Genomic DNA, 12,318 nt, shown 5'->3' with positions numbered 1-12,318 from the left:
AAACGCTGGTAACCCATTGCTTATTTGTGTTTATTTTTCAACTTGGTTCTTTTTAAATAAAATATCAGTATCATCAAATCTGTAGCAATTGGAGAAAAACATTTGTACAGTTAGTTGATACACAGCTTTATTGAAGGCGTGATGCTCGTTCAGGCTTTTCGCTTCTTGAGCATCTCCAGGTACATGCGGAGGGACTTCTGGATGGAGTCTTTCGTGATGAAGTTCACAAAATGCTGTATGTCCGCCTCTCTGTTTGAGGTCAACTTGTCAATGGTCGACTTCCTCATCATGGACTTGGTAATTTGTCTGGCATGGTCTTGGTGAGGGAAAGAAAGATTGTTCAGTTTTTGAAACCTGTGTTACTATAATAACTAAGTATATGGCCATAACTTATCTTTTTATTCATCAACAACATTTAAAGGCAGATAAGCAGTGTGAATACCAAAGTAACAACATATTTTAGGGTCTACAACTGAATCTTTTTCTACAATGGAACACTCCTGAACGAATGAGGGATTACAGACATAGGTCAAGGCTGAAGTTTTTATCCCCTAAGTGCATATCTCCTCAAGGAAAAACATGTATTGTCATTTGTGTTGTGCCACATACCTGGAATAGCCAACCACTTTGTCATCGTTTCTGTGGCTGTGGCAAGGAGCTGATCCTGAGGCACGAGCTGGTCCACTAGTCCAATCTTGAGAGCCTCAGAGGGGTTGTAGAGGAGGCCGAGCTCCAGGGCCAGCTCTGTGTTACGGTGGCCTATCGTGTTTAGCATTGTGTCTTTAAACCTGTGTTCAACATTAAATCAGTGTCACAAACTTAAAAGGTTATATTTTTCTACAATAAACCCGTCTGTACCAGAAAGGAGCCACAATGCCAAGCAGCGTCTCGTTAAGGCCAATACTGTAACGAGGGTTGTCGGACATTATTCTGTAGTCACACGTCATAGACATCAGGCAGCCTCCTGCGGGACTGGAGCCCTGAAGGGGGAAGACGTGATAAACATGTTCAGATAATGCTTTAGTCGCTTTAAAATGTCCTCCCTAAAAAGAAGTCGTGCACGTACATTGATGGCGGCTATAGTGACCATGTTCGATCCATACAGCTTGAGCCACATCTCCTGCACAGCCCTCCAGAACTCCCCACAGCGCTCTGGGCTTGTACCGTACATTTCCAGGATGTCCAGGCCGGCTGAGAAGACTTTGGGCAGGCTCTGCATTCAAACACAGCAGTTACTAAAACAAAAACGTGTTCAGACAATGCAGGAAAGGTTGTGCTCTTGTACCGAGGTGAGGATTAGGCCTCTACAACCCCGGTCCATCTCGAGCTTCTCCAGACTGATGCAGAGCTCTGTGAGGAAGTCTAGACTGAGGCTGTTGACTGGAGGACTCTGCATGGACAACACAGCCACACCTACAAAGACACAGAGTATATTTAAGATACATTTGCGCCCTTTACACTTACAAATATTGCAGAAATGCTTTGAATTTTTATCAAACAATGAATAAAGCAGGAAGCAAACCTGTGCTTTGGTTGAAGTCGACCTTAATCTTGGGTGAAGTTGTATTATGTCTTATCTGAGAGGCGAGAACTGTTGGCACTCGGCCGTGAGTGAAAAGGCCTGTGAAATGAGCATGTTGGACACTTTCAGGATTTTTAAGTGGTTTCAAAGTTGTGGGCCAGATTCTCACAGGAAAAGCTTGGCCAGGATAGTTATTTACTGTGCACATATTAATCAAGCTACAATGTCAACAAAGAGTAGAATGAAGCAAAAACACAATTTGTTTCATAGAATTAATGTATGTGTAATCACATATTACACATCTATTTGTTTCATCAGTCAAATATCTGACATTAAATGGCCATGACTCTAAATGATCAACTTTAGTTAAGCTTCTTCTGTTTATAACGAAGCATCACTCCACAAGACGGACACTATTAGACTTTAAATATATAAATATAATGCACAAGAATCGAAATGGGAGTTTAACACGATCCCTGGTTTCTTCTGAACTTTCACCTACATTTCTCACAACGGATCATTCACAAGCCCCCGAACTGTAAGCAGCATTTCCAAACAAATAAAAAAAACATTGCAGCAAAGTTTTATTTCAACGCTAGCATGCTCACATACCTAATAAACCACATTTATGCCTCAGTGCAGCTCTCAATGCCATTTTGACCGACGAAATCAACTCAAGCTGTGAGTTCCTGTTTGATGATCACGTGCCGTGTTAGGGGCGGGGTTTGGGGCGGGGCACAAACGCGGTAAAGCAGGAGCTCAAAAACAACAACAACAAATCATGTATTTATCATAACTTATCCTAAAGATGATAGAATGATGATGTCACTATCTGCGGCCACTTGTAACAATATAACCTGCTTTAGCAATAAAAGTGTGGTGAGAGAACGAGAGAGGGGGAGAGAAAGAAAGAGAGGGAGGGAGAGAAAGAGAGAGAGGGACAGAAAGAAAGAGAGAGGGGAGAGAAAGAGAGGGAGGGAAAGAAAGAGAGGGAGAGAAAGAGAGAGAGAGGGGAGAGAAAGAAAGAGAGGGAGGGAGAGAAAGAGAGGGAGGGACAGAAAGAAAGAGAGAGGGGAGAGAAAGAGAGGGAGAGAAAGAGAGAGGGGAGAGAAAGAAAGAGAGGGAGGGAGAGAAAGAGAGAGAGGGACAGAAAGAAAGAGAGAGGGGAGAGAAAGAGAGGGAGGGAAAGAAAGAGAGGGAGAGAAAGAGAGAGAGAGGGGAGAGAAAGAAAGAGAGGGAGGGAGAGAAAGAGAGGGAGGGACAGAAAGAAAGAGAGAGGGGAGAGAAAGAGAGGGAGGGAAAGAAAGAGAGGGAGAGAAAGAGAGAGAGAGGGGAGAGAAAGAAAGAGAGGGAGGGAGAGAAAGAGAGGGAGGGACAGAAAGAAAGAGAGAGGGGAGAGAAAGAGAGGGAGGGAAAGAAAGAGAGGGAGAGAAAGAGAGAGAGAGGGGAGAGAAAGAAAGAGAGGGAGGGAGAGAAAGAAAGAGAGGGAGGGAGAGAAAGAGAGAGAGGGACAGAAAGAAGAGAGAGGGGAGAGAAAGAGAGGGAGGGAAAGAAAGAGAGGGAGAGAAAGAGAGAGAGAGGGGAGAGAAAGAAAGAGAGGGAGGGAGATAAAGAGAGAGAGGGACAGAAAGAAAGAGAGAGGGGGAGAGAAAGAGAGGGAGGGAAAGAAAGAGAGGGAGAGAAAGAGAGAGAGAGGGGAGAGAAAGAGAGAGAGAGGGGAGAGAAAGAAAGAGAGGGAGGGACAGAAAGAAAGAGAGAGGGGAGAGAAAGAGAGGGAGGGAAAGAAAGAGAGGGAGAGAAAGAGAGAGAGAGGGGAGAGAAAGAAAGAGAGGGAGGAGAGAAAGAAAGAGAGGGAGGGAGAGAAAGAGAGAGAGGGACAGAAAGAAAGAGAGAGGGGAGAGAAAGAGAGGGAGGGAAAGAAAGAGAGGGAGAGAAAGAGAGAGAGAGGGGAGAGAAAGAAAGAGAGGGAGGGAGAGAAAGAGAGAGAGGGACAGAAAGAAAGAGAGAGGGGAGAGAAAGAGAGGGAGGGAAAGAAAGAGAGGGAGAGAAAGAGAGAGAGAGGGGAGAGAAAGAAAGAGAGGGAGGGAGAGAAAGAGAGAGAGGGACAGAAAGAAAGAGAGAGGGAGAGAAAGAGAGGGAGGGAAAGAAAGAGAGGGAGAGAAAGAGAGAGAGAGGGGAGAGAAAGAAAGAGAGGGAGGGAGAGAAAGAGAGAGAGGGACAGAAAGAAAGAGAGAGGGGAGAGAAAGAGAGGGAGGGAAAGAAAGAGAGGGAGAGAAGAGAGAGAGAGGGGAGAGAAAGAAAGAGAGGGAGGGAGAGAAAGAGCGAGAGGGACAGAAAGAAAGAGAGAGGGGAGAGAAAGAGAGGGAGGGAAAGAAAGAGAGGGAGAGGAAAGAGAGAGAGAGGGGAGAGAAAGAAAGAGAGGGAGGGAGAGAAAGAGAGAGAGGGACAGAAAGAAAGAGAGAGGGAGAGAAAGAGAGGGAGAGAAAGAGAGAGAGAGGGGAGAGAAAGAAAGAGAGGGAGGAGAGAAGAGAGAGAGGGACAGAAAGAAAGAGAGAGGGGAGAGAAGAGAGGGAGGGAAAGAAAGAGAGGGAGAGAAAGAGAGAGAGAGGGGAGAGAAAGAAAGAGGGGAGGAGAGAAAGAGAGAGAGGACAGAAAGAAAGAGAGAGGGGAGAGAAAGAGAGGGAGGGAAAGAAAGAGAGGGAGAGAAAGAGAGAGAGAGGGGAGAGAAAGAAAGAGAGGGAGGGAGAGAAAGAGAGAGAGGGACAGAAAGAAAGAGAGAGGGGAGAGAAAGAGAGGAGGGAAAGAAAGAGAGGGAGAGAAAGAGAGAGAGAGGGGAGAGAAAGAAGAGAGGGAGGGAGGAAAGAGAGAGAGGGACAGAAAGAAAGAGAGAGGGAGAAGAAAAGAGAGGGAGGGAAAGAAAGAGAGGGAGAGAAAGAGAGAGAGAGGGGAGAGGAAAGAAAGAGAGGGAGGGAGAAAGAGAGAGAGGGACAGAAAGAAAGAGAGAGGGGAGAGAAAGAGAGGGAGGGAAAGAAAGAGAGGGAGAGAAAGAGCAGAGAGAGGGGAGAGAAAGAAAGAGAGGGAGGGAGAGAAAGAGAGAGAGGGACAGAAAGAAAGAGTGAGAGGGGAGAGAAAAGAGAGGGAGGGAAGAAAGAGAGGGAGGACGAAGAGAGCTGAGGGGAGAGAACGAAGAGAGGGAGGGAGAGAAGAGAGAGAGGGACAGAAAGAAAGGAGAGGGGAGAGGAAAGAGAGGGAGGGGATAGAAAGAAGAGAGGGAGAGATAAGAGAGAGAGAGGGGAGAGAAAGAAAGAGATGGGAGGAGAGAAGAAAGAGAGGTAGGGACAGTGATAAGAAGTGAGAGGGACAGTAATGAAAGTGAGAGGGGAGAGTATGCGAGGGTGGAATAGTTTGAGAGGGAGAGAAAGAAGAGTGGAGGGTGATAGAAGAAGTGAGGTGGGGTGAGATAGAGTGTGTGGGTCTGTAAGATTGTGAGAGAAGAGAGGGAGGGTAAGAATGTGGGAGTGATATGTGTGTGTGTGGGGGTGTGTTAGTGAGAGGGAGGGTGTGATTATGTGAGAGAGGGTCAGAAAGAACGAGAGAGGGGTGTGAATAGAGAGGGAGGACAGAGAGAGAAGGGAGAGAATGAGAGAGAGAGGGGAGAGAAAGAAGAGACGGGGGAGAGAGGGAGGGAGAGAAAGAGAGAGAGGGACAGAAAGAAAGAGAGAGGGGAGAGAAAGAGAGGGAGGGAAAGAAAGAGAGGGAGAGAAAGAGAGAGAGAGGGGAGAGAAAGAGAGAGAGAGGGGAGAGAAAGAAAGAGAGGGAGGGAGAGAAAGAGAGAGAGGGACAGAAAGAAAGAGAGAGGGAGAGAAAGAGAGGGAGGGAAAGAAAGAGAGGGAGAGAAAGAGAGAGAGAGGGAGAGAAAGAAAGAGAGGGAGGGAGAGAAAGAGAGAGAGGGACAGAAGAAGAGAGAGGGGAGAGAAGAGAGGGAGGGAAGAAGAGAGGGAGAGAAAGAGAGAGAGAGGGGAGAGAAAGAAAGAGAGGGAGGGAGAGAAAGAGAGAGAGGGACAGAAGAAGAGAGAGGGAGAGAAAGAGAGGGAGGGAAGAAAGAGAGGGAGAGAAAGAGAGAGAGAGGGAGAGAAAGAAAGAGAGGGAGGGAGAGAAAGAGAGAGAGGGACAGAAAGAAAGAGAGAGGGGAGAGAAAGAGAGGGAGAGAAAGAGAGAGGGGAGAGAAAGAAAGAGGGAGGGAGAGAAGAGAGAGAGGGACAGAAAGAAAGAGAGAGGGGAGAGAAAGAGAGGGAGGAAGAAGAGAGGGAGAGAAAGAGAGAGAGAGGGGAGAGAAAGAAGAGAGGGAGGGAGAGAAAGAGAGAGAGGGACAGAAAGAAAGAGAGGGGGAGAGAAGAGAGGAAGAGAAAGAGAGAGAGAGGGGAGAGAAAGAAAGAGAGGGAGGGAGAGAAAGAGAGAGAGGGACAGAAAGAAAGAGAGAGGGGAGAGAAAGAGAGGGAGGGAAAGAAAGAGAGGGAGAGAAAGAGAGAGAGAGGGGAGAGAAAGAAAGAGAGGGAGGGAGAGAAAGAGAGAGAGGACAGAAAGAAAGAGAGAGGGGAGAGAAAGAGAGGGAGGGAAAGAAAGAGAGGGAGAGAGAAAGAGAGAGAGGGGAGAGAAAGAAAGAGAGGGAGGGAGAGAAAGAGAGAGAGGGACAGAAAGAAAGAGAGAGGGGAGAGAAAGAGAGGGAGGGAAAGAAAGAGAGGGAGAGAAAGAGAGAGAGAGGGGAGAGAAAGAAAGAGAGGGAGGGAGAGAAAGAGAGAGAGGGACAGAAAGAAAGAGAGAGGGGAGAGAAAGAGAGGGAGGGAAAGAAAGAGAGGGAGAGAAAGAGAGAGAGAGGGGAGAGAAAGAAAGAGAGGGAGGGAGAGAAAGAGAGAGAGGGACAGAAAGAAAGAGAGAGGGGAGAGAAAGAGAGGGAGGGAAAGAAAGAGAGGGAGAGAAAGAGAGAGAGAGGGGAGAGAAAGAAAGAGAGGGAGGGAGAGAAAGAGAGAGAGGGACAGAAAGAAAGAGAGAGGGGAGAGAAAGAGAGGGAGGGAAAGAAAGAGAGGGAGAGAAAGAGAGAGAGAGGGGAGAGAAAGAAAGAGAGGGAGGGAGAGAAAGAGAGAGAGGGACAGAAAGAAAGAGAGAGGGGAGAGAAAGAGAGGGAGGGAAAGAAAGAGAGGGAGAGAAAGAGAGAGAGAGGGGAGAGAAAGAAAGAGAGGGAGGGAGAGAAAGAGAGAGAGGGACAGAAAGAAAGAGAGAGGGGAGAGAAAGAGAGGGAGGGAAAGAAAGAGAGGGAGAGAAAGAGAGAGAGAGGGGAGAGAAAGAAAGAGAGGGAGGGAGAGAAAGAGAGAGAGGGACAGAAAGAAAGAGAGAGGGGAGAGAAAGAGAGGGAGGGAAAGAAAGAGAGGGAGAGAAAGAGAGAGAGAGGGGAGAGAAAGAAAGAGAGGGAGGGAGAGAAAGAGAGAGAGGGACAGAAAGAAAGAGAGAGGGAGAGAAAGAGAGGGAGAGAAGAGAGAGGGGAGAGAAAGAAAGAGAGGGAGGGAGAGAAAGAGAGAGAGGGACAGAAAGAAGAGAGAGGGAGAGAAAGAGAGGGAGGGAAAGAAGGGAGAGAAAGAGAGAGAGAGGGGAGAGAAAGAAGAGAGGGAGGGAGAGAAGAGAGAGAGGGACAGAAAGAAAGAGAGAGGGGAGAGAAAGAGAGGGAGGGAAAGAAAGAGAGGGAGAGAAAGAGAGAGAGAGGGGAGAGAAAGAAAGAGAGGGAGGGAGAGAAAGAGAGAGAGGGACAGAAAGAAAGAGAGAGGGGAGAGAAAGAGAGGGAGGAAAGAAAGAGAGGGAGAGAAAGAGAGAGAGAGGGGAGAGAAAGAAAGAGAGGGAGGGAGAGAAAGAGAGAGAGGGACAGAAAGAAGAGAGAGGGGAGAGAAAGAGAGGGAGGGAAAGAAAGAGAGGGAGAGAAAGAGAGAGAGAGGGGAGAGAAAGAGAGAGAGGGAGGGAGAGAGAACGAGAGAGGGAGAGAAAGAAAGAGAGAGGGGAGAGAAAGAGAGAGGGGAAAGAAAGAGAGGGAGAGAAAGAGAGAGAGAGGGGAGAGAAAGAAAGAGAGGGAGGGAGAGAGAACGAGAGAGGGAGAGAAAGAGAGAGAGAGTGAGAAAGAAAGAGAGAGGAGAGAAAGAAAGAGAAAAGAAAGTGTGTGTGAGAGAGAGAGAGCAAGAGAGAGAGGGGGGAGAGAAAGGGAGCGGGGAGAGAGTGGGAGAGAGGAAGACCCTTAGTGTCACTAGACAAGCTTCACATCAGGACTTGAGATGATCAGAAACAACACAACCGTCACAGAATATTATGTAAGTACTACTATATTTATTCACACAGTATTGCATCGCAAGGATAAGAATATTGTCTTTAAATGTCAGTAGTTATCTAATGACACAACAAATTGTTCTTTGATCATGCTGAATTAGTCTCTGGGGTATTTTACAGCTTTACTAAATAATAATAAATAAATAAAAGTCCTTACGGTCGAGCACAATTCCTCTCACAAGTATTACAAAATAAGTCAGTTTATGTTGAATAGATTGTATCATTCCCCTTCTATATTGTATGTAAGTGTTTACTGAAGTGTCCTGTCCCGTCCCACAGTGATCGAGTGACATGGGAAATCGATGTGCGTGCGTCAGCCTGCAGTGCCTCCTGTAGGGTCCTGTAGGGTCCTGTGGGGTCCCACAGGTCTGATGGAGCCGGTGGACCAGGGCAGTGGCTGTGAGGACAGACACTGTGCACTGGACCCCCTGGAGGAGTGCTCCGACTGCCACAGGGACCAGCCTATGTTTGGACTCATCGAGCTGGGTGAGTTCAGGAGTCAATGATTCACAGAAAGCAACATTTTGAGAACCGATGAGGAAAAACAGCACGGCCAGAGTCTGTGTTTAAATGCTGCCAGAGGTCAAATGGTGACTAGTTCTACACGGTTCTACATAGCAGCAGTCGTGTTTGAATTAATGCCACCTTTTGACACAGTATTTACGCTTGAAGTCATATTCTATTTTATTTTATTATCATTTAATTTAATTTTATTATTATTTAATTTTATTATTTTATTATTATTATTATTATTATTATTTTATCTTTATCTTTTTATTTTTATTTTATTTTATTATTATTCTATTTTATTTTATTTATTTATTTATTTATTATTTTATTTTATTATTATTTTATTTTTATTTCATTTGATTTTTATCTTTTTATTTTATTTTTTATTTTATTTTTTGGAGGAGTTTTGTTAATAAGAGTTTTTTGTTTTGTTTATGAGAGTTCTTCTATTAAGAGTGTTTTCTGTCCTTTTATCTGTATCTACTGCATTGTAACTCCGAAATTTCCCCATGTGTGGACAATAAAGGATTATCTTATCTTATCTTATCTTATTCACGTTTGATAATATTCAGATTTGTCTTTCTATCAGTTTGTGTCACTACAATCTACATCCCTCTGATGCTGCTCGGCCTTGTGGGTAATTTCCTGACCATCTTGGTGGTGTGGCTGCGTCCCCACATGAGGACGTCCACGTACCTGTACCTGAGCAGCATGGCCGTGAGCGACCTGCTCATCCTGCTGCTGCTGCCGCTCGACCTCTACAAGGCAAGACGAGCACCGTTATTACGCCGCAATTAACCTCGTTTATGCTTTTAGGTATTTTTAGTTTTCTATACGAGTATGAAACATAATTTGACGTTGTCTGCCCTGAGGGAACCTCTGCTAAATCAGGTTTAGGTGTGTCATGTCTTGACTCTAATGTCCTTGTATCAGTCACCTGTGCACAATAGTATCACACAATATTAAAGTGTGAAGGAAAGAGACGCTGCAGCTTTGATAACTCAGTTTAGTTACTAAAAGGTGACACATGCTTTATAACACATTTATCACGAACGAGTGATTTGTTTTGGTGCCTTTATAAAGCACAAAACAAGCCATTGTTGGACTCAGATCATCTTAGGGATCGTCTCAAAATGTGTTGAATCTGAAAAGACGTAATATTTTTCGTCTTTTTGTTGCTTTGAAGCTTTAATACATCATTGTGGCAGTAATTGTTTTGAAATGCTAAAAAACTCTCTCAGCAACGAGCATTAGGCCAACATTAGGCGGCAGGTGCAGGCGGGTGAGGGCGGGGCGCGGCGGGTGCGTGCGCGGGTGCACGGCGGGTGCGTGCGGGGGAGCAACATTATAATATAATAATCTTGTAAACCTTTACATTCTATTGTTTTAGTTAAATACAACACACAATAAAAACAAGCAGAACAAGACTCAAAGAGCAATAACGCAAGAAAGAAAAGAATGGTATTGTATCCGTCCCATTTGTCCCAATCTCCGTCAAATTTCACTTCAAATGTTAATCTTTCTAATTTGTTAATGTCCAAAGTTATTCCAGTCCCTAACAACGTCATCCATCTCTTGGTTTTTGCTTTTTTTTGTTTTGCTGCAGTCAAAAATACATTCCCCAGGTTTCCATCTCTTTTCTCAAGTATCTTTTCTCAGTAGTTGTGGAGACCCAGACCGTGGCCCCTGGGGGACCTGGTGTGTAAGCTCACCATGTTCCTGTCCGAGTGCTGCACCTTCTGCACCATCCTCCACATCACCTTCCTGTCTCTGGAGAGGTACCTGGCCGTCTGCTGGCCAATCACAGCCAAGACCCTGGTCACCCGGCGGCGCACCAGAGTTTTGATCGGCTGTCTGTGGCTGGGGGCCGCCCTCAGCGCCGCCCCGGTGCTGGTCATGGTGGGAGTGGAGGAGGTTCAGGGAGAGGATGGAGGATTCGGGGGCAGGAGAGATGATGCACTCTGGACAGACATAGAAACACCAAAGGCAGAATCATTAATAGCAGATCATGTTTATGGAAAGTTTGCAGAAAATAAAGAGTTTCATGAGATAACTCTGGGTGGAGAAGACCAAACAGGGTGGAATGACAGTGTGAAGACCCGTGACGGAGAAGCAGAAGATACAGAAACGTCAAAGGAAAAGCAGAACAAAATGAAAGAGGATGAAGGAGGTGGAAGTGACACGCCTCTTTTTAAAGACATGGACAACAGTGAGTGTCGTTGCACACAGTATGCAGCCTCCTCTGGCCTGCTGTCAGCCATGATGATCCTCTCCAACCTCTACTTCCTGGTTCCCTTCTGCATCCTGGGGCTGGTCTACAGCCTGATTGGGCGAACACTTTGGCTGCGTCCGCAAAGCAACCGCAAAGATCAGAGCAACAAGAACACAGTCAAAATGCTGGGTAAGAATATACTTAATTTTCTTTTTTTTTAATCAAATTTCTGCCATTGGTTAATGTTTAGCGTAATTACCTTAGTTCATTTGGCAATCACTTAAAAAGGTCTGAAAGTAAAGGTGGTTTGACTTAGAATCTAATATTAGATCATTTTATGGTCCCTAAGAAAAAATAAGTATTTTTCTTAAGGACAATAAAATGCTCTAATATTATTGTCCCTAAGAAAAAATAAGTATTTGAAATTATGTTACCGTATTTTCCGGACTATAAGTAACACCTTTTGTCATAGTTTTGGCCAGGGTGCGACTTATACTTATATTTATACTTATATACTTATTTATACTCCGGAGCGACTTATATGTGATATTATTTGTTATTTTCACACTTGCCACCGCATTTCATACTCGAGTGCAACTTATATATGTTTTTTTCTTTTTTTCTCTGGCTGGTGCGATTTATACTCCAGTGCAACTTATATATGTTTTTCTTCTTCTCTATTATGCATTTTCTGGCTGGTGCGACTTATACTCCAGTGCGACTTATATATGTTTTTTTCTTCTCTACTATGCATTTTCTGGCTGGTGCGACTTATACTCCGGAAAATACTGTACTTTTATCATGCAAACAGTTGCATCTTTACACACTGATTGTACAAATGTCAATAGTTATAACCTTTCACATGGATCTGTTTTGTGTTGTCACATTTTCCCTTTCAGGTGTGATTGTACTGGCCTTCGTGCTGTGCTGGCTTCCCTTCCACGTGGGTCGGACCATCTTCTCCCTGTCACTCGGGACCGGCGCCTCTGACTCGAGTGGGGACGAGGGTGTGGAGTGGGAGCCCGACACGTCCAACATGAGCACGGACACCAGCACAGCAACGACACACGTGATCACGGCGACCCCCGGCAGCTCATACACACCACACAACTCCACTCACATGATGTATCCTGACACTCACATGTACTTGTACTACCTGTCGCAGTACTTCAACCTGGTGTCCTCGGTGCTCTTCTACCTCAGTGCAGCCATTAACCCCTTACTGTACAACCTGATGTCAGGGAGGTACAGGCTGGCCGTGCGCAGCCTCATACAACCGGAGTCCCCGTCCCAGGTTCACCGGACGCGCACCTACACCATCCAGCAGCCGTCCACCACCGTGTAAGGGCCTTTGTACGGGACATTTGAACAGCTGCAAGTTCACCTCAAACATGTATTGGTCTTAGTTATTGCTAAAACATCATATGATTCTTGTAAAAATGTGAAATATGTTGGTTTAAACCACTAGATGGCGTTGTTTTACAGCTCTTGAATCATTGTCACAGAGAGGAAAGATGTTTACATGCAGTGCTGAAGAACTGAAATGTTATGATTGTAAAATATGAGTTGAATATTTCCAGAAAGATGAAGACTTATTTTACAGATGAAAACACACTAATAATGTCCATTGTTATGAGCTCTAATAATGGGGTGGTGAATGTCAAATGTCAGCTATTCAAATGTTCAATGATAACTCTATTGAAAATGGTTA

The 12,318-nt window shown here is 45.3% G+C and overlaps 2 protein-coding genes across 3 annotated transcripts; one reads left to right on the top strand and one right to left on the bottom strand.

Annotated features, from left to right (window-relative positions):
* Window positions 1–110: 110 nt before the first annotated feature.
* On the bottom strand, window positions 111–2,220 carry eci1 (enoyl-CoA delta isomerase 1). Of its 2 annotated transcripts, none has more exons than XM_072443570.1 (7): window positions 2,135–2,220; window positions 1,523–1,621; window positions 1,286–1,413; window positions 1,067–1,213; window positions 859–980; window positions 610–788; window positions 111–316 (listed from the first exon to the last, which is right to left on the bottom strand). In XM_072443570.1, the coding sequence occupies exons 1-7, from the start codon at window positions 2,175–2,177 to the stop codon at window positions 150–152; spliced, it is 885 nt and encodes a 294-aa protein (XP_072299671.1). In that variant the 5' UTR covers window positions 2,178–2,220; the 3' UTR covers window positions 111–149. The 2 variants fall into 2 exon arrangements, with proteins under 2 accessions (XP_072299671.1, XP_072299672.1); XM_072443571.1 differs by having other exon boundaries at window positions 2,147–2,193.
* A 6,036-nt stretch (window positions 2,221–8,256) lies between these two features.
* On the top strand, window positions 8,257–11,963 carry LOC140358818 (growth hormone secretagogue receptor type 1-like). Its single transcript, XM_072443868.1, has 5 exons — window positions 8,257–8,371; window positions 8,985–9,160; window positions 10,058–10,796; window positions 11,507–11,566; window positions 11,726–11,963. Exons 1-5 carry the CDS (start codon window positions 8,257–8,259, stop codon window positions 11,950–11,952), a joined length of 1,317 nt encoding a protein of 438 aa, XP_072299969.1. The 3' UTR covers window positions 11,953–11,963.
* Window positions 11,964–12,318: the final 355 nt, after the last annotated feature.

The sequence above is a fragment of the Eucyclogobius newberryi genome, unplaced genomic scaffold (genome assembly GCF_026437365.1).
Source record: "Eucyclogobius newberryi isolate DKJ021-1_F unplaced genomic scaffold, fEucNew1.0.hap1 SCAF_13, whole genome shotgun sequence".
Classification (NCBI taxonomy): domain Eukaryota; kingdom Metazoa; phylum Chordata; class Actinopteri; order Gobiiformes; family Gobiidae; genus Eucyclogobius; species Eucyclogobius newberryi.
This window is presented reverse-complemented; position numbering and strand designations above follow the sequence as displayed.

Coding starts and splice junctions, on each gene's coding strand:
- eci1 (XM_072443570.1), bottom strand. CDS start 2,177: ATGGCATTGAGAGCTGCACTGAGGCATAAATGTGGTTTATTAG. Junction 1,622..2,134: donor GCATAAATGTGGTTTATTAG/GTATGTGAGCAT, acceptor CTCATTTCACAG/GCCTTTTCACTCACGGCCGA. Junction 981..1,066: donor TCACTATAGCCGCCATCAAT/GTACGTGCACGA, acceptor TTCCCCCTTCAG/GGCTCCAGTCCCGCAGGAGG.
- LOC140358818 (XM_072443868.1), top strand. CDS start 8,257: ATGGAGCCGGTGGACCAGGGCAGTGGCTGTGAGGACAGACACTGTGCA. Junction 9,161..10,057: donor TGCCGCTCGACCTCTACAAG/GCAAGACGAGCA, acceptor TTTTCTCAGTAG/TTGTGGAGACCCAGACCGTG. Junction 11,567..11,725: donor CCACGTGGGTCGGACCATCT/TCTCCCTGTCAC, acceptor ACAACTCCACTC/ACATGATGTATCCTGACACT.